Source organism: Panthera onca, chromosome D4 (assembly GCF_046562875.1).
Source record: "Panthera onca isolate mPanOnc1 chromosome D4, mPanOnc1 haplotype 2, whole genome shotgun sequence".
Taxonomy (NCBI): Eukaryota; Metazoa; Chordata; class Mammalia; order Carnivora; family Felidae; genus Panthera; species Panthera onca.
This window is the reverse complement of record NC_138351.1, coordinates 67473301-67495633: the sequence shown is the minus strand read 5'-3', so window position 1 is coordinate 67495633 and position 22333 is coordinate 67473301. Positions and strand designations below refer to the sequence as shown.

Sequence of the window (22333 nt, the reverse complement as noted above, 5' to 3'; positions counted from 1 at the left end):
CAAACTTAGATGTTGCCCATGTAATTTACAAAAGTGGTAATTGTTCATGCAATATTGAAACTGAAACATAAGTTTGACTTTTTTTTATCCATATAAAAATCATGAAGATGGGAAGGACGAAAAGCTACTGTAGTATCTCCCTAGAAAGGTTTTCCACAGAAATTCTCAAATTTAAAAACTCTGCATTGAAGCTTTCTATAAGAAAGACACTTTAAAAGATTTGAATCTTGGATTAAAATTTTCCTCTTAAAACTTGTAGAGTAAGAATTTGGCTCACATTTATGAAGTTTGAATAGGGGAAAGTGTGCTATTTTAAATTGACAAGTGTATGCAACATGTTTAGTTTTTTGTTTGTTAAGTTTGTTAGCTCTAGATTTTTCTCTTGGCACACTCAAGGGTCTTGGTTTCAAAATTTGGGCTATGTGCCACTAATCAAAGATGAGCTAATTTCAAAAGCGGCCACTGTATGTGAACAGTACCTACCCTTCAAAAGGGCTAATATGCATCCTTAGTACACAAAGATGCATGAATATGCATTTAAAGCAAAAGGAATTCTATGCTGTGAATTTATAATATGCAAATCTCTGCCTTATGTGCATTTACTTTTGAACTTGCAATTTTCTAATATATATTCACGGACCACATCTTAACTCTAGGCAAGCTGTTATAGTGCACTCCTATCTGTCAGATGAAATGTATGAAAAGAATACAGAAATTAACTGTGGCAGGTGCACTGATAAGCCTCCAGACTCTGAGAATTTTTTTTTTAAGTAGCAATAAAAAAAGCAATAGAGAACTTATCGAAAGGTGAAAGCTTAAAGTGTTTTCTGAAGGAAACTTCTCATAGGCTACCTTAAGGCTACTGGAAACTCCAGAAATTCAAATGAGAAGGTTACTGACCAAAGATAAACTAGAATGTTCAAGTCACCATAATTGGCAGCTCCATTTTCGGAATGGACCCCATTATTTCTATTTTGCAGGTGGGGTGGCCTGGGGGACCCCCTTGAAATGGCCTTTATTAGCTAGTGCTGGTGCATGGTGCAAATGGTTGAAGCTTTGGAGACACTGATATGGCCTGATATTTGGTGCCTGCAGTTCTGGTGGGAGAAGCACTACTCTCATGTAAAGCAACAGCTCAGGACCAGGATAAAGGAAGGGGTCATCTCCTCACTACCCCTACTGGGATGAAATCCTGAAACTGCCCTGGAAAGACAAGGAGCCTTGGCAGATACCAAGATCAATGGTATTGGGAATCAGCAACTTAATGTTCTTTGCTAAAAAAAAGAAAACAAAGAAAAAAAAATATCTAAGAGTAAGGGAGCATCTCTACAAAGGAACTTATTTCCAGCATAATTTAAAAATAAGATTCAATGAGTGCCTCCTCCCCAACCAATATGGAAAAAGTTTGGGTACCAACACACAGTTAAGCTACTTAAACTGCAGTAACGTAGGACTTAATCGTGCTATAGGATAGGATAAAAGCTCTAATCCTAAACATTAAGCACTGCATTAAATGGTTTAAAGGAACAACCTGCTCTGAGCTCTGCTCATCCATGCAAGGATTATGTAATCTCAACACCCTAGCTAAATTCCTAATGTTTACCTAACGCACTGGTTAAGCCTCCATTAGAACATAGGTCTCTTGGACTTACACCGAAATGTAACCTTCTCCCTTCCATACTACATTATAGCAGCACTTACTATTGAGGCGGGAGCCTAGAAAGTCTAAATCATGTACCAGAGGCTTTTTCTGATGGCAGAGCCCACAGTGATACTCCGGCCACCACGATCACCATTTACAATAGAGGACCCTAACTAGAACTCTGGAGATGTAAGTACTGAACACAATTTTGAAGATCCATCACAGAAAAAGACAAAAACCACAACACAGAGTCGATGGCTTATAAAATTATTCAGGTAACCACATATCACAGATAATTTTTGTTCTTCATCTATTCTTCTCACTTGGGCAGAAGATGGAGGCAGTGAGCGAGTAGCAATAAGGCGGCCCATAGCTAGCTGAAGAATGACTCACAATGAATGAAAGAGGCAGCAGGAATATCCAAACATAACCTCAAACCATTTAAATATTGCTAAAAAGCCTCTGTGAGGCTTTATAAAATGTATCAAGGAATGAAGCTCATATGAGAGTGATATTCTATATATTAAACATCTCTCTGTGTGTGCCTGTGGTAACATATATGCACCTATGCATATATCTACTTAGACAGCACACAGATTCACTCAGGGAAAACAGCCTGGCAATTAATTTGGAACTCAAATGACATGGTTACACATAGATCATAATTTCTAAACACAATGTTAGTAAAACGAAATTTATTTGTAAAACAGGACCTGTTATATAAAATGGCACACAATCAAGTTATACAAAAATACAAAATTTCTTTCTGATTACAGTTCTAGTTGCAAATGATAATTAGAAAGCATTCCTGGTGGCTTCCAAATAGCTGAGATTGCGAGCAAATGGAACAGGGAGCAGCAAGAGTCCATGATGCTGGGATGTCCAAGTGAGTAGAACCTAATTTCCAAATTCAAGACTTCCATCAGGTCACTTTGGAGGGACATCTCCTAGAATAGCTAGCTCCTAGAATGTCTTCTGTTTTGATACTCATCTTCCAAACTTTTTCCAATCCTAAATTTAGTTCCCAATGTTTCTTAATGTCCAAAATCTGTGTGGCTATGAAACAGAAGGTATTCTGAATTTCCTTACATGATTTGCTCTCTCATCTATTTGGAAAATTGTTAGTTACATAATTATATTTATTCCATTTCAAATGATATAAAAGAGTACAATGATACCGTTTGGCGTTTGGCGATGTTAGATGTTAACTTCTGGAGAATTATTGTTTCAAAATAGCTAGTCTCACAATGTTGGTTTCCCAGGTCTTGCCAAGATATGAGCTCTTAACTGTGTGTGTGTGTGGTTTTTTGTTTGTTTTTTTTTTAAAAATCCAGACTCTTATTGCAAATATTCTGAAAAATCAGAAATATTACATGAGCTTTGAAAAGAAACCAAGGCATTTAGCAAATTTTAGCCTAGCTAGAGTAAAGAACACGGATACTTAAAAAAAAAAATACAATTTACCTTTTGCAGCAATTTAAAGGTCTAACCCTTTGAAAGGAAGCACATTAGCAAACAGCTGCTTATTAAGCCCTAGTGACATTAATTGTATGCATTTCCATCATACCGGTCTAATTCACTGTCTAATTCTGGTAGGAGGCAATGCTTTCTTTCAAAAGATTCTTCTTCCATGGAATGATAAAATGCTGAGGCTTTTTTTTTTTTTTTGTACAGAGCCTGTATTTAGTGCAATAAGTTTAAAAAATTTGCTCTGAAATATTTACTTTACATTAACAAAAATAGCCTTTTTTAAAAAAATTGTAACAAAAAGGAGTTATCGCATAAACAGATCATGAATTATTCTTAGCAAATTACACTTTTTTTTTTTTTCTTAAAGCATTCACCATTACAATAAGCAGAACAATGGAATATTAGCCATTCATATCTGGTAAGCTTTAGGAATTAAAAAAAAGAAAAACAACAAAGAAACAAAAAAACCCCAAACCCATCCCCAAACAAAAAGAATGTTTGACTCTTAGGATCAAAACATAACCAATTCTTCAGTTAAACATTGTAGAATCTGGATACTGAATGAATTGCCAAGGAGAGGAGCACCTGCCAGTATGTTTTCAGATTTCATAGCATTTGAATAAAATGGCCATTTAGCCCTAAGCCACTGAAGTTCCTTAGAAGCAGAAGCCCAAGCACTGGAATCTGCAAGGCTTTTGTGTTCCAAGTTTCCCTTCCTTCTTTATTCCTCCCAGCATTACTTAATCTGCAAATCAATACACAGAAACTTAATGGCTAAACTCGCTGGGTGCCCCAGCTTCCCTTCAAATCAGGCACACAAATGTGTGGAGGATGCTACTAAAGTAAAAAATGAAAGAAAAGACAAACTATAAGAACAAAGTTTGCATAAGAAAGATTATCTACCCTTTTCTTTTTAACCTACTCTCTTATAGAAGCTTAGGGTAAACTACAAATACCTGAGGAGTTGGTTACTTTTTAATGTTGGCTGACAAATGCATGAGAGATTATGAAAATTCCCATATTGAGTCCACTTGTATGTTTCTAAAAGTAAAATGACATGGCTTCTTTGATTGGGGAAAACTGATTGGAATAACTCCTTATTTATCTGAAAGCATATGCCTAGTCTCGTCCCACTAGGACTTATGCATCAGTAAAATAAGATCTTGATTTTATGCACACATCAGGGAAATCACCCCTGAATAAACTTTAGACAGAGAATTCGGTACAATAATTTTATCTCATTTAAATAACTAAAGTTAAAATCTCCTCTAAGTTATTAAAAATGTTAATCAGATATGAATCTTAACATTTCCATTAAGACAATTACAATTGAAAACATTAAATGACGGCAGTTGCCTTGTAAAAGCCACCCGTATGAAAGGAGTACATGTTTGACAAAAATAAGCATAAAAAAGGTATTAAATCCCTGTTCCTTTTCTCTGATTTTGGCTGATTATGTGTGTGTGTGTATATACATATACATATATATACACACATACATATACATATATACACACACCCACACACACAAATACATAGTTATGTGTATATATTGTTTTGGAATGTCAATGGGTTCCATAACGGTCGGCTAGGTTCAAGCAGAACTTGCTCCCGAAGCCTAGAAAACAAAGTCATACAGAGTATAATCTTAGACAATTACCATTAAAAGGAGGTCATGAATGATGTTACAAGTACACAGATGGTCACAAGTGGCCACAAAGCAAAATGGACTGAGAGCCCTTTGCGCGAACCTATATTCCAGGGGCTGCAATTCCTATGAATGTTGAAAGTCAGGGGTACCTGGGTGGCTCAGTCGGTTAAGCGACTTCAGCTCATGATCTCACAGCTCTGTGAGTTCCAGCTCCTGTTAGGCTCTGTGCTGACAGCTAGGAGCCTGGAGCCTACTTTGGATTCTGTGTCTTTCTCTCCCTCTGCCCTTTCCCTGCTCACACTGTCTCAAAAGTAAGTAAACATTAAAAAAACAAAAATTTAAAGAAAGTCACATTTCCTTCTGGATAATCTCTGAGATATGCAGAGAATACATCTCTGGCCTATGTTGTTACAGTGTTCAGGTTTTTTTTTTTTTCCTTTTCCTCTATAAATTCTTTCCTGTTGAAGCAGATGGCCGGAAGTTCTCTTTCTTAAACTTCTATAACATCACATTTGGTAAATCTTTCTAAAATCATTTTCAAAGATTTATAGGACAACCTCACAGACCTTCAGAGTGTCCTGAACTAGTGAGGCTCTTTCTCAAAAAAAAAAAAAAAAAAAAAAAAAAAAAAAAAAAAAAAAAAAAAAGTCCAAGAGGAAAACTGGAAGTACTTATATTTAATTCAATGATCCCTCGTCAAAAGGGAAATTTAAAACCTCACTTTCCTGAACATTAATTCTCTAGGCTAAAAGTAAACCCTAAATTAAAATATCCCATTAAGAAAGAAGATAAACAAGTGAACTTAACAGCAGATTGTACAGATACGGCTAAATGGGTATGGCGCTTTTACAGAACTTTTATCTAAGGGAATAACATGTGAATTAAATCAGGCAAAGACAAGTTAGCAATCCTGATTTCTACCAAACCCCAAGTTTTAACGAAGAATCTCTCAGAGAATTATTTAGGGACACATCCAAGATGCATAGTGGTAGCAGGGTCAACTCTTACCATTCTAATGCAAAAGAGATAAGAATCAGAGGTACTGATGTACTTAAAATATTTACTCTGTAAGCAACATCTCAACTTCTCTCCCGGGAAGTTTTTAAACTGCATAAAAAAATACCATTCTTAGGGACCAAATGCTATAATGTCCAAAACACCAGAAGCACAATGCACATAGAAGATATATTTGGAAACATAGTGGAGGGTTTTACCATTAATCTGCAAGCAATGAGCTGATGAGCAACATAAAACAAAAGCAAAAAATGAATGAAGATTTTAAAGCAGTGTTTCAGTTAAGGGGCATTAATTTAAAACTGAAAGCAATATTAGGGGGAAAAAATCTTCCTAAAGTTTTGGCTTCTGGTAGAATGCCACATAACCTGGGGATTTCTCCTTATATCATTACCTACGAATTAGAGGTTTAGGTAAGAGTCAGCATACTTGTATTCTCGTCTTCCACACTGTATCCTTCACTAAAGGATAATGCAGAAATATGTGCCAATTCATGGTCAAACTAAGCCAGTCAAGACCTCCAAATATTTCTCCCTTTTTAAAAATGATTATGACTGACAATTTAATAGAAGTGTCAATCACTGGAAAGACAAAAAAGGGGGGCAAAGGTAGTTCACATTTTAAAGATTTTATATTTTACCTTTTTAAGTTACACTGGGAGCCAGTTACTGAACACGTATGACAAACAAACAGTGGCAAGAAGGAAGCCTTCCTCATTTAACCATGCCACCAGAGGGTCGGCAGAATCTTCACTACCGTCCCCCTTGGCCAGGGTCAAGTAGGAGGTATACAGAAAGGCGGGGTAGAGAAGGCAAGAAGTCAGACCGGGGGATTGCTGATGGTGCCCCTTGCCCACTCAACGGAGTTCTGGCTGGTGCACACTTAAAACTAAGAGTTCTACATCCTTTGACTTCCGATTAGAGTGATCTGTACCTTGGGAAATAAACATTGAAGTTTTGACTCTGACAATCATTAATGCTATTAACAGCAACACCAAAATAGGCCCTGGAGGGGGTTACGGAGGAGAGAATTTATATCTAAACATTCTGCTAAGGTTTTAATTTAGGTTGAATATGCAATTATTTTGCATATAAATATGGCCTCCCCACCAGCCAACCTCAAACAAACCCATTTCCTTTACTCTTATATACTTAAACGTGCTTGTTTTATGCAAGTTGGAAACCTATGAAATCAACCACTTATTAAACTTTATAGTTTAGTAAGAAAGAGGAGTCTTCATCTCACACTTTGGGACATCACGTGCAATCAGAAGGCACATTATTTAAAATTAGCTGTTTCAGGACGTAGGCAGTTATATAATATTTTTAGATAACATGCTGTTTAATAACAATACATTTGCAAAATAAGCAGTAATTACACAAATATATGTGAGGGTTATCTGTCATTATGCAGAGGTGAGAGTATCTGTGGCAAAAGCAACTCAGGATTCTCTTACACTGATTAAGTTGCCTTTTTTTCCCAAATGAAAGTAGAGTACTTAGAATATACATACATATCACTGACCAGAGATCATTGACCTTTCTCACAATTAAGCTGAGGTTAGAGAGGACCAGGTTGTTTTACTGAGTGGGAATGTGAGTGTTGATGGAGTAATCTTGTTTGCTACTGAAAAACAGCTTAAGAAACAAAGAAAGTACAATCCAGGCAACAGAAGAAAAAGTCAGCAAAGGGTAAAAGACAGCAACAGAAACAAACCAATATTAAAAAAGTGGGGAATGTGAATTTTAGCAAGTTGAAAGGAATTGCTAGTATCACTTTCCAAAATGATAAAAATCAAACTGTCATTTCAAGTGTACAACCAAATGTTCATTCCATTGAAAACCAAACATGTACAGCTAAAAATTAAAAGAAAAAAAACCCCAAAACCAGAAATGGCCATTTTACTTTAGGGACAAAAATTAGCCCCTGCTTCGTGATAAGCCCTGAGACAGATGTTGTTCCTTTCAGCTTACTTTTACAGAAGGCGGTCTCAGTTGTGACAAGAATTCTGCCATCCAAGTGATGGGTAAACACACAAACAGAAAGAGCAGCACATCCTGTGTGATACAGACAACAAAAGCTTCTCCTGAAGAAGTGCAGTCAGTGAAAACAGAGAGAGAGAGGAAGTGAAAGTGAAATTCTTGGAGGGCGGTCACCTCCTCATCTCCACCTACCATCGGCTTTAGCTCTCTGGCATCGGCTACGCCTCCCTTACCAGCTTCTTTCATTGCTTTTCTACTGTTTTCCACAAACTCCTGCAAAATATGGACCAAATTGCATAAATTCTTAGGTCCTTTCAGATTTTGGTTGGCAGATGAATTCTAAGGAACACTGACATTTTAAATTCAATATCAGTACACGGATGGCCTAAAACCAGAGCAGTGAATAATATTTAGTATCACTACACAACAGCTGCTAAATCTGTGCACATGGGCTGCAACTTGTGATATCTTTAGGACATCTTTTTTCCATCCATTTATTGTGACAATCTCACTTAAGCTCAAAGAGAGAATGTTACCTCTATCTGGAAGAGAAAATCCCTAATGCTTTCTTAAAAGATTGTTTTCTCATACTTAGATTATTGTTCTATTTGTTGTCTGACTTTTTCCATATCAAGGTTAAACAGAAAAACAAGAGCGTTTTATTCCATAAGCCCTCTCTTTAAACTAGCCCTAGCAGGTAAAAGAAAGCATTGATTCCACTAAGCGCAGAATACTGTTTTTACCCAACCATAAATAAGCTACTTTAAAAAAATGTCTATCTGGCTTTGAAATTACTCCATAAAGCAGGAAGACAGGAAGTAACAACCAGAACCTGTGGTCAAAAGTAGTTAAAATGGGATTATGCCCCAAAGAAATGTTTCTATCATGTCCAAGTTTATGGAGCACTTCTCCATTAAATATCCTCATCATTCTTACTGAAAAAACTAAAAGAAGAAAAAAGTATTTTTTGTTACTCTGCTCTGGATCAAGGGTTTAAGACACAAAAAACAAATTCTCCCTCTTCTTTTTTTTAAGTTTTTAAAAATTTATTTTTCATTCATTCATTCATTCATTCATTCATTCATTCAGGTAATCTCTACACCCAACATGGGTCTCAAACTTACAACCCCAAAATCAAGAGTCGCCTGCTCTATCAACTGGGCCAGACAGGTGTCCCCAAATTCTTCTTCTAAATGTCTTAATCAGAAGGGAGATGGAATGCTCACAAGTCAAATTCCATTATGAAAACAACCAGTTAGAAATATAATTTAGACATTACAAAAATGTCCAAAATTTAGTTGATGGTGTTTTCAGTGAAAGAGATAATCAGTACCCAATACGTCCATTAAATCATTTGAAATTTCTGCAATTGAAAAAAAAAAAAATCTATCTTATTTATTAACATATTTATTTTATATTTAACTAGATAAACCAGGCTCCTGGAAGAGGACTTGTTATCTCAAGGTCTAATGTTTACCCTTCAATATTACCTACTCTTCAGATAGGAATATTTCACAGCTTAATGGCAAAGTACTATTATTAAGAAGCATCCTTATTTTGGGAGCATTTGACATTGATAATAATATTTGAATCATTTAAATAGCTTCTAAAGTTTTAAAATTTTTAATTGAGATTCTAATACAGGGAAGCTGCAGAGGCTAGATAACTAAAGAATCGGAATATAATATCTGTGTAAAAGTTCAGATCTTGACTAATGGAAAACAGTATATAATCTATCAGTCCTGAGTCTGTTAATCTGTATTCATTACGAAACACTTTCAGTTTGGCCTGGCATACTTAGGATAATGACTTCTAATGGGGCTGACAGCAATACTATTTGGAAAGGTGGTAGACGGAAAAATATAGGCAGGTGCTACCACCGGAGAAATAAAGACTTTTTGTCTTTGAGTTCCACTTCAAGAAAGGGCACTTAGGACATCAGTGGTCCAATGTTCCAATTCAAGGACTAAAATTCAGGTTGTAACAAGTCAATTCTAATCCATCTAATTGCAGAGAGGGAGGGAGCAGTATGAAATAATGTGAACTCAGGACTATTAATGGGTATTGCTCTAGCTAGGTGTATATATATGGTCTCATCCATGCCAAGAGGACCTTCCTTCTTCCCTGATTTCCCCAAGACTAACCTCATTCATGAGCCCTACAGGTTTAATTCTAAATTACTCAGCTGCATATAACAGGAATTAAACATGGAGAAGGTTTTGCAAAATATTTTTACTAGTATGTTTACCTCTAAAGCAGTAGAGGGCGTTTGAAATACTTACCATCAGCACTTTATCCATATAGAATTCTCTGCCAGGGCTCCCATCATTGTATTTTGTATCAATGGCAAAACACAAGAATAATACATCCACTACCATTTCGTAAATGGACAGGAAGCAATGAGCGACTAGGAAAGCAAAGAGGCAGACGATGATCAGAGGCAGCACCCATACTGTGTAATCTTGCTGGTAGTTGAGCAGCATAATCCCAGCCAAACCCGTGCTGCAGACTATCAGCACCTGAAGCAGAGAGAACAAAGAACACATTTAATATCCTACCATAGAAAACCACTATTTCTTCATCATTTGCAGACTTCAAATTCCCTTTAATATTATAAACGCTGGCTGCATACATTCATTCTACTGCAAGCTACAAAGGATAATTCATATATACCCATACACACACATATACATGTATATCACATAAATAAAAAATAATCTTTTAAACACTTCTGGTTTACATGAAAAATAGTCATGTTTCCAAACGTTATGCTTGTTCCTTAAAACTTCACGTATTTAAGCACCTGTGGCAATTTTTAAGACAAATGTATGCATGCATATTTTATTTAAAAAAAAATTTTAATGCTTATTTAGTTTTTGAGAAAGAGAGACAGAGAGAGAGAGAGAGAGAGAGAGAATGAGGGAGGGGCAGAGAGAGAGGGAGATACAGAATCTGAAGCAGGCTCCAGGCTCTGAGTTATCAGCACAGAGCCCTACGCAGGGCTCGAACTCACGGACCGTGAGAGATCATGACCTGAGGCGAAGTCGGACGCTCAACTGACTGAGCCACCCAGGCACCCCTATGCACGCATATTTTAGAAAATAGCACTATTGCACTCAGAATAAAATTATTGACAGTCCAGGGTATTGTACTTATATATATATGAAATAGTATTATATAAATAAATCTAAATATATATAAATATATATATATATAAATATATATAAATATAAATATAATATAAATATAAATATATTATTTATATTATTATTATTATATTATTATATTATTATTATTTATAAATAATATAAATATATATAAATATATATATAAATATATATAAATAGTATTATATATAAATAAATTATATAAATATATAAATTAAAAGCTATTCATTAATATTTATAGTAGCATTATAAATGTTTCATCAATACTTAGCCGCATAATTTCATCTTATGGGTGACTTAAAATTTGACCATTCTCCTACAGTTGGAGACTTATGTTGTTTTCTGGTATAAATAATGCTGCAACAAACATCTCTAAGAGTTTTTTCTTTGTTTTGCATTTTTTCACAGAGAACATGTGGTAAATTTAATATGAGTCGCCATGTAGTTTAGATTTGGATTACCTGTGAAGAAAGAGGTTGCCACAAATATCCATCATAGAAGAATATAAGAAATAGTGAAATTGCTTATTGTCAAGAACCACCTACTCTGGTCCCTCCCATGCAGCACTTGAATTTCTTGAAAAGATTCAGCTTTTCAATCCCTAGGAATGGTTTATGGCAAACATTATCACCTTCATTTTATAGACTGGGAAACATATTCAGAGAGGCTAGCCAACTTGCCCAAGGTCACAGAGTAGAAGGGCAGATATCACCCAAATAATGCTCTTATGATGCCAAATCCAGCCCTCTTTCAAGGTAAGAACTCAGCAAATACTTGGATATTGGTATAAAGCAGTAATGGGTTATACTGAATCCTAAATACACTCGTGCTCAGCCCTACACCTGGCCTAACATCCAGCATGAAATAACAAAGGAAAAGAAAGAGTCTTCTAGAACCACAGCAGCCTTTTCTGGTCCAGTGCTGAGAAGGAGACTATAAATTGACCTGTAAATTTTCAGATGATTTTAGGGAGCAAATCTGGGTCTGCCCATATTTAGATGACCCTCCACCATTTTTTGTGGCAAACACTCAGGAATTCTCTCTTACAGTCATTTACTTTCTGGGGTGACTTCTACAGATAGCTAATTATATCCATTTTCTTTCACTCTTTTTGGTTTTTAGAATGAGTTGTTTCTTATATTCTTCTTCAAATTTTTGACATCCGTCCTACAGAAGGACTGAGGTTCTTTATGCTCACTCTAAACCACTAAAAGTTAAGCCACATTTGAAACGTTAAAGTCAATTACAGGGAAAAGGTGCGGCTCTGACAAACTAGATGTTGAGACAAAATCTGTTGAAGTGGAAGGTTGGATACTGTCACATTGGAAACAACTTTAAGGGCCACTTGAGTGACTCAGTTGGTTAAGCGGCTGACTTGGCTTAGGTCATGATCTCATGGTTTGAAAGTCTGAGTCCTGCATCGGGCTCTCTGCTGTCATCACAGGCTTCATCGGTTCCTCTGTGCCCCCCACCCCAACTTACTCTGCCCCTCCCCCACTTGCACTCTCAAAACAAACAAATAAACAAACAAGTAAGAAACAACTTCAAGAATTAATGATATTTAGCCCAAAAGCCAAGGGAATGTAATAATGTAATAATTACTCCCAAATATAATGAAAGGGTGTCAAGCAGAGGATACATTAATGGTTCTCAAACTGCAGAAGGGCTAGGTATCACTTGGGGAGTTTGTGAATAATACAGATTCCAGGGCCCTACCCCCAGAGTCCAATTGGTTAGAGCTAAGATGAAGCCCAGCAATATGCATTTAAAAGGTTCCTCAGGTGGGGGCAGCTGGGTGGCTCCGTTGGTTAAGCATCCAACTCTCTGATTTCAGCTCAGGTCATGATCACAGCTTGTGAGTTTGTGAGATGGAGCCCCAAACTGGGCTCTGTGCTGACAGTGGGGAGCCTGCTTGGTATTCTCTCTCTTCCCCTCTCTTTCTGCCCCTCCCCTGTTCATGTGTGTGTACATGTACACATATACACTCTCTCTCAAAATAAATAAACTTTAAAAAATAAAATAAAATAAAATAAAGTAAAATAAAATAAAATAAAATAAAATAAAGTAAAATAAAATAAAATAAAATAAAATTTGCCTCAGGTGATTCTGATAAAGTCTACAAGAAGAAGTACTGGCTTAGATCAGTGATCTCCGTGGTGGGGTACACACACCCAAGGGAGTATTTAAGAGCACCTGGGACTTCAAATTATATTTCTCATTTATTTTAATTTCCTTTTATACTATGCTTTACCATGTATATATTAGTAAAAGCTGTACATATATCATTAATAAATGTAAATATATTAGGAAGTGTGCTCAAAAATTTTTTCTAATAGGATGCATGATTTTAAACATTTCAATGCTCCTGTTCTACAGGACACGTTTTTGGTGACACCATAGAAGAGAGTCATACACAGGGTAGGATGTGAGAAGCAGAAAGGAAAGGGTGCTAGTTTTAGAATCAGAAAGACGTAGATTTGAATCACGGAGTTAATACGTCTTAGTTTTGTGACTCCAAGCAAGTTCATGTAACCTTTCTGAATCTGTTTTTCCACCTTTAAAAGAGACATAAAAATACATACATCCCATAATTGTTAAAATAAGCATTCTGAAGGCATTTAACACAGTGCTTAGCAATCTTTGTTTGTTGCTTTCATTTCTACCATAAATCGTGCATTTGCGATGCCCTTTCCACATGGAGCTCATGTTTTAAAAGATTTTGTCAGTAAAATAGCACCTACAAGTAATAATTCATATTATCATTTTTGTATTAATCAACGCCAAATAAACTACCAATAATTAATGTTAGAAAAAGTATTATCAAATGAGATAAAATAATTTCACACAGAAGTGAAGAGCTTCAGATTTTGTGGGTTTTTTTTGGATAGTTTTATCGGGCAAATATGCAATATCTATGAGACCTGAAAATGGTGAAATAGTTTGTAAATCTCTGTTCTTACCTGTGAAGACCCAATAGGCCAGTGGTCACAGATCACAAGCCACTAAACTAGGGGAGATAAGATCCCTCCTAAATCTAATTTACCATTCCATGAAACCACTGGGGTTCCACAGAAATGGAATCCATGGAATTGTCTTCTGTTTTCTTTTATTTATTTATTTATTTATTTATTTATTTTAAAATTTTTTTAAACGTTTATTTATTTTTGAGACAGAGAGAGACAGAGCATGAACGGGGGAGGGGCAGAGAGAGAGGGAGACACAGAACCGGAAGCAGGCTCCAGGCTCTGAGCCATCAGCCCAGAGCCCGACGCAGGGCTTGAACTCACGGACCGTGAGATCGTGACCTGAGTTGAAGTTGGACGCTTAACCGACTGAGCCACCCAGGCGCCCCTCTTCTGTTTTCTTTTAAATTCAGGGTTTTTAAAATTAAATTTTATATTTTGAGACAATTTTGAATTCACATTTCATTGTAAGAAATAACACGGAATGATTTCATGTACCTTTTACCCAGTTCCCTTCAACAGTAACACCTTGTCAAACTAGAGTACAATATCACAACCACAGTATTGACATTGATACAGACAAGGTACAGAACATCTCCATCATAACAAGGATCCCTCACTTTAGCCTTTTATAACTTCCCCTATGCCTCCCTGCAACCCCAGCCCTAACTGGGTGACCATAAATCTGTTCCCAATTTCCATAATGTTATCATTTTAAGAATGTTTATAAATGGCTCAAGCCCCATTTTGGAAGTAGAGCTTACTTAATTAAAAAAAATAAAAAGGTATGTAAGAGAAAATAATTTGGGGTACCTCCTGGCTCACTTAGACCATATGACTCTTAACCTCAGGGCCATGAGTTCAAGCCTCACGTTGGGTGTAGAGCTTACTTCATTGAAAAAAAAAGTATAAGAATGTTATATAAATGGAATAATACAGTATTTAATTTTCTGGGGTTAATGTTTTTCACTCAGCAAAATTCCCTCATGATTTATCCAAGTTGTTGTGTGTTATCCATAGTTTGTTCCTGACACCATCTTTTATAATGCTTATTCTGATCTACCTATGTGAACTATCTGATTAGGGACCATTTCTGCATACTAGCAGCTACTTTTAATTGCAGTGAGAAATTCTTTTTAAAAGATTTACTGTATTCTGTGATCAGAACTACAGTCTTAAAAAAGAAAACTAAAGAATGTTTATCTTAGTATGTTGGAAACTAAAATACTTTCTTCCCCTCTTATTTTTTTCTCTTTTTTGGATATCTCAATTTTAAAAAGTAATCTTGGGGTACCCAGGTGGCTCAGTTGGTTTAAGTGTCCGACTCTTGATTTCGGCTTGGGTCATGATCTCTTTGTTCGTGAGTTCAAGCCCTGCATCAGGCTCTGTGCTGAGAGCACGGAGACTGTTTGGGATTCTCTCTCTGCCCCTCCCCAACTCACATTGTCTCTCTCTCTTTCTCTCAAAATAAATAAATAAACTTTAAAAAATAAATCAATCAAATAAAAAAAGTCTATGTTTTAAAAGTAATTTTCTTACAGTGTTATAAGTTTTGTATTATTCAAACTTTCATGTTTCTGGTAAGCAATTTGGTAATGTACATCCAGAAACCTATTAGGTACTCTGACTCATTGGTTCCACTTCCAGGATTCTGGCCTCAGGAAATAAGGATTGACACAGGCAAGGGTTTGCATACAATGGCTTCACTGTATCACACTTTATATTAGTAGAATGAGAACAGTTTAACTATAAAAAGAAAATTAGAGGTTTGGTTAAAGAAATGATGATACAATTGTATAACCATGTTTAAAACATTTTTAATAAAATAGTAAATGCTCATGACATAATACGAAATGAAAAGAGAGATTGAGGAACCTGGCTGGCTTAGGCGGTAGAGCATGCGACTCTTGATCTTAGGGTCATGAGTTCAAGTCCCATGTTGGGCGTGGAGACTACTTAATTAAAAACAACAAAAGTTAAAAAAAAAAAAAAGAGATATAAAAATTGTCTTTTTTACCACATTGTTTTCTGTTATTCCGATATATGGCTTCTCTTTTATTTATTTATTTATTTATTCATTTATTTATTTATTTATTTATTTTCGAGAGAGAGAGGGCACAAGTGAACGAGGCACAGAGAGAGAGAGAGAGAGAGAGAGAGAGAGAGAGAAGTGGGGCTCACCCAGGGCTCATGTTTTACCCAAAGCAGGGCTTGACTCACCCAATGCGGGGCTCGAACTCACAAACTGTGAGATCATGACCTGAGGCAAAGTCAGATGCTTAACCGACTGAGCCAGCCAGGCGCCCTCTTTTATTTCAATTGCTCTGTGTACATATGTTTTTATTTTAAGTTGCTTCACACCCTTCTTAGTAGCAGGGATAAATACAAGTATCTAAAACATAAAATAGACAATAGACAAAAAATCTGAAGCCTTCCTAAATCAGTCATATAGCATATAAATAATAGCAATAGTTGGTAACAGTAACACTGTTATCAACACTATACTCCTTGACACAGATTAACTTATTAAATCCTTACTATAAAACATTTCCTCTTATTGTAAAAACATGACAATAATAAGTCCAACAGTCATAATGTAAGTTTAATTACAAATTTCCAAAAGAACTATGTGTACAGTTTTATCATTCTTTTTAGATGACAGTTGCCTGAGAACTTAACACCACACTGTGCTTTCCATGCCTCTCTACACCAAATATTTTTTCCTTTTCAAAAATACTTTCAACACACAGTGGCTGGAGTAACCTAAGTGTTTGGTAGTAACAGAATGTTTAGGAATAGCATCTGATGGGGGCGCCTGGGTGGCTCAGTCAGTTAAACATCTGCCCCTTGATTTCGGCTCAGGTCATGATCTCATGGTCATGAGATCAAGCTCCATGCCGGGCTCTGCACTGAGCGTGGAGTCTGCTTGGGATTCTCTCTCTTTCTCTCTCTCTCTCTCTCTCTGCCCCTCTCCCCTCACTCTCTTTCTCCTTCTCTCAAAATACATACATACATACATAACAATAACAAAAAAATAGCATTTGATGAAATACTGACAATAATGAGAATGAATAATTATGAAGATTATCAAAGCAATATGAAAAATGTATATGATATAATGTGAAGTGAGAAGGACAGAACAAACTGGGATGTAGGCTATAATTATTATACCATAGAAATATAAACCTATTAAAAAAAACACTGGGAGGGCATATATAAAAATGATATTATTAGATTATAGTGATGTCAGCTCAGCTCAATTTTTCAAATTTTCTGAGCATTTTATGGTTTGAAATACAGATACAAAGAAATCCAATTATATTGCTATTTATTATTCTGCAGATTTTAATAGTATAGAAAAAATACCTTTTTTCAGACGCTTTAAGGATAGGTAAGTCTCATTCCCTCACAACTGTTTTTATTTATTTATTTTTTATTTTTTTTTCAATATATGAAGTTTATTGTCAAATTGGTTTCCATACAACACCCAGTGCTCATCCCAAAAGGTGCCCTCTTCAATACCCATCACCCACCCTCCCCTCCCTCCCACCCCCCATCAACCCTCAGTTTGTTCTCAGTTTTTAAGAGTCTCTTATGCTTTGGCTCTCTCCCACTCTAACCTCTTTTTTTTTTTTTCCTTCCCCTCCCCCATGGGTTTCTGTTAAGTTTCTCAGGATCCACATAAGAGTGAAAACATATGGTATCTGTCTTTCTCTGTATGGCTTATTTCACTTAGCATAACACTCTCCAGTTCCATCCATGTTGCTACAAAGGGCCATATTTCATTCTTTCTCATTGCCACGTAGTACTCCATTGTGTATATAAACCACAATTTTTTTATCCATTCATCAGTTGTTGGACATTTAGGCTCTTTCCATAATTTGGCTATTGTTGAGAGTGCTGCTGTAAACATTGGGGTACAAGTGCCCCTATGCATCAGCACTCCTGTATTCCTTGGGTAAATTCCTAGCAGTGCTATTGCTGGGTCATAGGGTAGGTCTGTTTTTAATTTTTTGAGGAACCTCCACACTGTTTTCCAGAGCGGCTGCACCAATTTGCATTCCCACCAACAGTGCAAGAGGGTTCCCGTTTCTCCACATACTCTCCAGCATCTATAGTCTCCTGATTTGTTCATTTTGGCCACTCTGGCACCTCACAGCTGTTTTAAAGGAGTTTATATGTAGTAACAATGACAGCTAACATTCACTGAGAATTTATAATGTATCAAGCACCATGTTAGGTACACTACATGTATTAACCAGTTTAATCCTTACAACCCTAAGAGTTTGGCTCTATTATTATCCCAGTTTCATAGATGAACAAACTGAGGCACAGAATGGCTATGTAGCCTGCCTCAGGTCACACAGCTAGTAAGTGACAGAGCTAGGATTTAAATCCAGGCAGTCAGGCTCCAGATATAGTACCCCTAACCACTAAGCAGGCTGTTTCTGAATTCTTTACAGACCGAATTATGTAAGGAGAAACATGTGCAAATTACTGAACTGTTGTACCTCAGTTTCCCCATCTGTAAAGTGAGGATAATATAACTTCCTTTACAAATTTATTGTTAGGATTAAATGAATACCATACATGTAAAGAACTTAGAACAGTGCCTGATGCATATTAAGGGCTTTGTAAGTGCTTCCTTTATATTACATATTTTACTTAATAGTTTTTTGATGGGCTAGACATTTTTCAAATGAAAGAATATATATATATATATATATATATATATATATATATATATATATATATAAAACTTCACTGTATGTCCCAGATAACATATTTGGTCTTACCTTGCCTAGGAATAACATGAAATCCCCCACTGTGTTGATCGCAGCCACTCGTAAAGCATTCTCCACAAGAATGACAAAGGCGTCCTTGGCGGAGGTGCAGAAGTTGGTGCTGTTGATAGCTGTGGCTGTGTATGCATTCTGGACAAGGCAAAAAACAATATTTTCATTAATAAATGTGATTTTACCTCGTTAAGATATAAACCAAATACAGTGAACACACGGCTTATTCAAATAGTCCACAGTTGAACCCATGGCTTTGGTGAGGTACAGGTTAAGATTAAGTGCAAGGAAATACAAGACATTAAAAAAAAAAAAGTCTGATATGGTAAAAAGAGCTTTTGGTTGGCTTAGTTTTAGTCCTTTTTAAAACACTGACATTTATTAACACACACACAGATTTTTCTAACATCCGTTAACTTCTTCCCTGTCTTAGTAAATCAAACATAATTTAACCTTTCCTGGATGTCTCAGGTTCATCACTATGAATATCAGTGATGCATTATTACCATTTTAGTGATGCTTTAAAAGCTACACAAATATGTAAAGGCATAAGGAGGCTGTGCTGTTTTATCCGGAACATCTGCCATCTCCTCTTTGGTGTTTCCTTTCATGCTGTCACTTCTCACAGCTCTTGTGGTAGACAGCCGTTTGTTGCTCCCTCCTTCCTGGGAGCAGGACCCTGAATCCCCTTTGAGAAAACAGTCCTTCCCCATTCTCTTAGAGTCTGAGTCAGGGACACTACCTGTAGCTCTGGGGGCAGGCCTTGATCGATGTGAGCCAATCAGCATGTTCTACCCACCTTCTCAACGGTTGGTTCAGGAACTGGTACATAAATTCATAGAGCCAATGAAAGTAAAAGATGTTCCCTGGGGCTTCTGGGAAAAAGAAGTTTCCTTTCTCTTCCATGGAACTCCTGACAAAGCAGCTCTCTGACTTTCCTGGATAGCGAGATGTGAGGGCTGTGATGGCTGTTTTGCCAACACGATGGGAAGAACCCAAAACTGCTGGGGGTCACCATGTGTGATGGAGGGTGAGGCTAACATCATGGAGGTCAGAGCAGATAGAAACCCATTACTAGCACTTGGTGACAGCTGTCACGTGATGTCTGCATGATTAGGAACTAGCCAGATTGCTGGACTTTTCAGCCAGAGAAGCGAATACGTTGCTAAATATCTCTCCCCTCTCCTCCCACTCTCTCTCCCCCCTTTTCTTTGTCTCTCCTTTTAGGCCAGACTGAGCTAGCTTTCTGTCCCTTGTAGTACTGAGTCCCAGCTGACACACTTTTATTCCATTATACCTGCTTCTGCTCTGTGTCCTCTCTGACCCGCAGTCACAGACTCTGATTCCCCCCCCCCCCTTTTTACACTGCATTCTATAAGACGGCTGGCATTTTCTGGGAAATGTGAATAAGTACTGTAACATCAAATACATCTGAATCTTAGAAAGGGAAAGTTTATAGACTTTGTGGCTAAAACTTATAGTCCTGAGGAATTTTTGGTCTAGTGCCAACTTAAATTGTTGGAAAACTGCTACACACAAAGGGCTTGCTTTACACTGTGTTGTCTATAAAGTTGTGTTTTTTTTTTTAGCTTAAATATAGTCGACACGTGATGTTTCAGCTATACAATATAGTGATTCCATAAGTCTATAATTCATGCTATACTCACCACCAGTTAGCTACCTTTTGTCACCATATACTATTACGATACCATTGACTATTTTCCCTATGCTGTGACTTTCATCTCCAGGACTTACTCATTCCATAACTGGAAGCCACCCCACTTTAAACACTGAACTTGGGAGAGACAGCCTTTAATTTCTGAATGTTCCTACTGTATGCTTGTTAGTTAATAGGAACCTGGTATGAAGGTGAAGTTTGAGTCACAAAAATTTAATTTGCCATCGTACAATTAAATTTGTTGATTAAAAATGCAGACTATTTCAGGGCCAAGGAATGAAGACTGTACTGAGTGGGACACACTACATTTTCAGCAATGGAGCAGCAGGAAATAATGATGCTCTTTTAAAAACACAATTATGATTTTAATATACATAATTCCATCAAACAAATTGGGGTAATTTATTATCAGAATATAGTACATTATGTTTGCAGTTCTTTTTATCTCAAAAGCTAATATAGAGAGTATTTTAAAGAAATGATACTGCTAAATTATTCTGGTAGCATTAGTTTCTGCCTTGCACTCATATATGGTCATCTTATCAGTTAAAAGACAGCAGGCACCAAAGAGTTAACTATCTAACTGCAGTGGTCCACATTTCTCCATCTTCTGTATAGCTTCTTTTGAAACATTCTGCCAAATGCCTCAATGACCTCAAAATAAACTACACTTTTGATCTTATGCAACAATAGCTGTTGAAAAATGATGGAGAACTTCCCAGGCCCGATTTATTCTCAAAGAACCAAGACCGACCACTTCTCTACACACTCACACACACACACACAAAACCATTCAAATGTATTCTAAAGTAGAGGTTGGCAAATCTGACCTGCTGCCTACTTTTGTAAAAAGCAGTGTTAATGGAACACAGCAATGTTCATTTGTTTACGTGTTGTTTAGCACAGCTGTTTTCACGCTGTAATGGCAGAACTGAGCAATTGTGACAGAGTCTGTATGGCCACAAAGCCAAAAATATTTACTACCTGGTCCTTTATAAGAAAGCTTTGCCGTCCCTTGTTCTAGAGTATTGCCCAGGATCAATATCAACCTTGTTCACGGTCTATGGAACCCATCTTCTTATCCCTTTTGAAATACGAACCCCAGTTTCTCATTTCTAGTCTTTTGGTACCTTTCTCTACGTACAACCTTTCACTATAATTCCTCAGTTCAATGAGTGACAAATGTCTATAGTGATCTGAGACACAACATCCCATAAGGAAAATATCTTATTTTCCCTTATTCTGAGACATGATTAAGAGACTAATGAACCAGTTACTTAATAACAAGTTTTCAGGGGAAAATACCCTGCCATATTAACTATATATTGATTACAAGATGCTTTGTGAAGGTCAAAAAAAAAAAAAAAGAAGGCATATAATGTCTAGAATCAGGGATATTGGAAAACCCATTTAAATCATGTAGGTACTGTCTTAAAACTTGCCTCCTCAATGAGGACCGACAACTCACTCTTAATTAATGTTATTTTACCCTTCCCAGTTTGAACATGACCTTCTTTGAAAGGGACAGAAGCAAGGGAGGATCCACATACTTCCAATCTGTCCTTTGTTATCATCAGACCAGCTGACTCAGAGAGGGCCTAACACCTCCAAACCCAACCATAAAAGCTGTTTTGCTGCCCTCATTCATTTTCAGAAGAAATTATTATTCCTCCTTTCTCACATCTTCTCTCCCCACCTGGCCCCACACGTCCCATCTACGTTGAGAGTAGTTAATTTTTTTGTGGACATAGAAGGAGGCAGCAGTAATTTCTTCTCTCTACTCCTGCGTTCCAGCGTTGGATATGCTCACAGAAATTTAGCCTTCTTGGCAACATTCCTACAGATCTGTGCAACTCCTTTGTATTCAACCTCACAAAAAAAGTTAAGTGGATATTTTATAAGCTCTTTCTTCCACTCCCGGGGCAGGAAGATGAGCTGCATGTGACATGCAAAGGTCAAGGTGACCTCTT

General features: G+C 36.7%; 1 protein-coding gene across 3 annotated transcripts in view; it reads right to left on the bottom strand.

The window, feature by feature from the left end:
- The window catches only part of SLC44A1 (solute carrier family 44 member 1), a 202127-nt gene that overhangs the window by 41997 nt on the left and 137797 nt on the right, over positions 1–22333 (bottom strand). Inside the window, exons 13-16 of one of the 3 annotated variants that reach the window (XM_078436621.2) lie at positions 18686–18823; positions 10042–10278; positions 7952–8032; positions 2323–4730 (exon numbers count right to left, since the gene is read on the bottom strand). In XM_078436621.2, the coding sequence (XP_078292747.1) occupies positions 4707–4730; positions 7952–8032; positions 10042–10278; positions 18686–18823 (480 nt within the window). In that variant the 3' untranslated portion in view covers positions 2323–4706. Of the gene's footprint in view, positions 1–2322; positions 4731–7741; positions 8033–10041; positions 10279–18685; positions 18824–22333 lie in introns of those variants that run through there. The other 2 variants (XM_078436622.2, XM_078436620.2) reach the window with 2 other exon arrangements.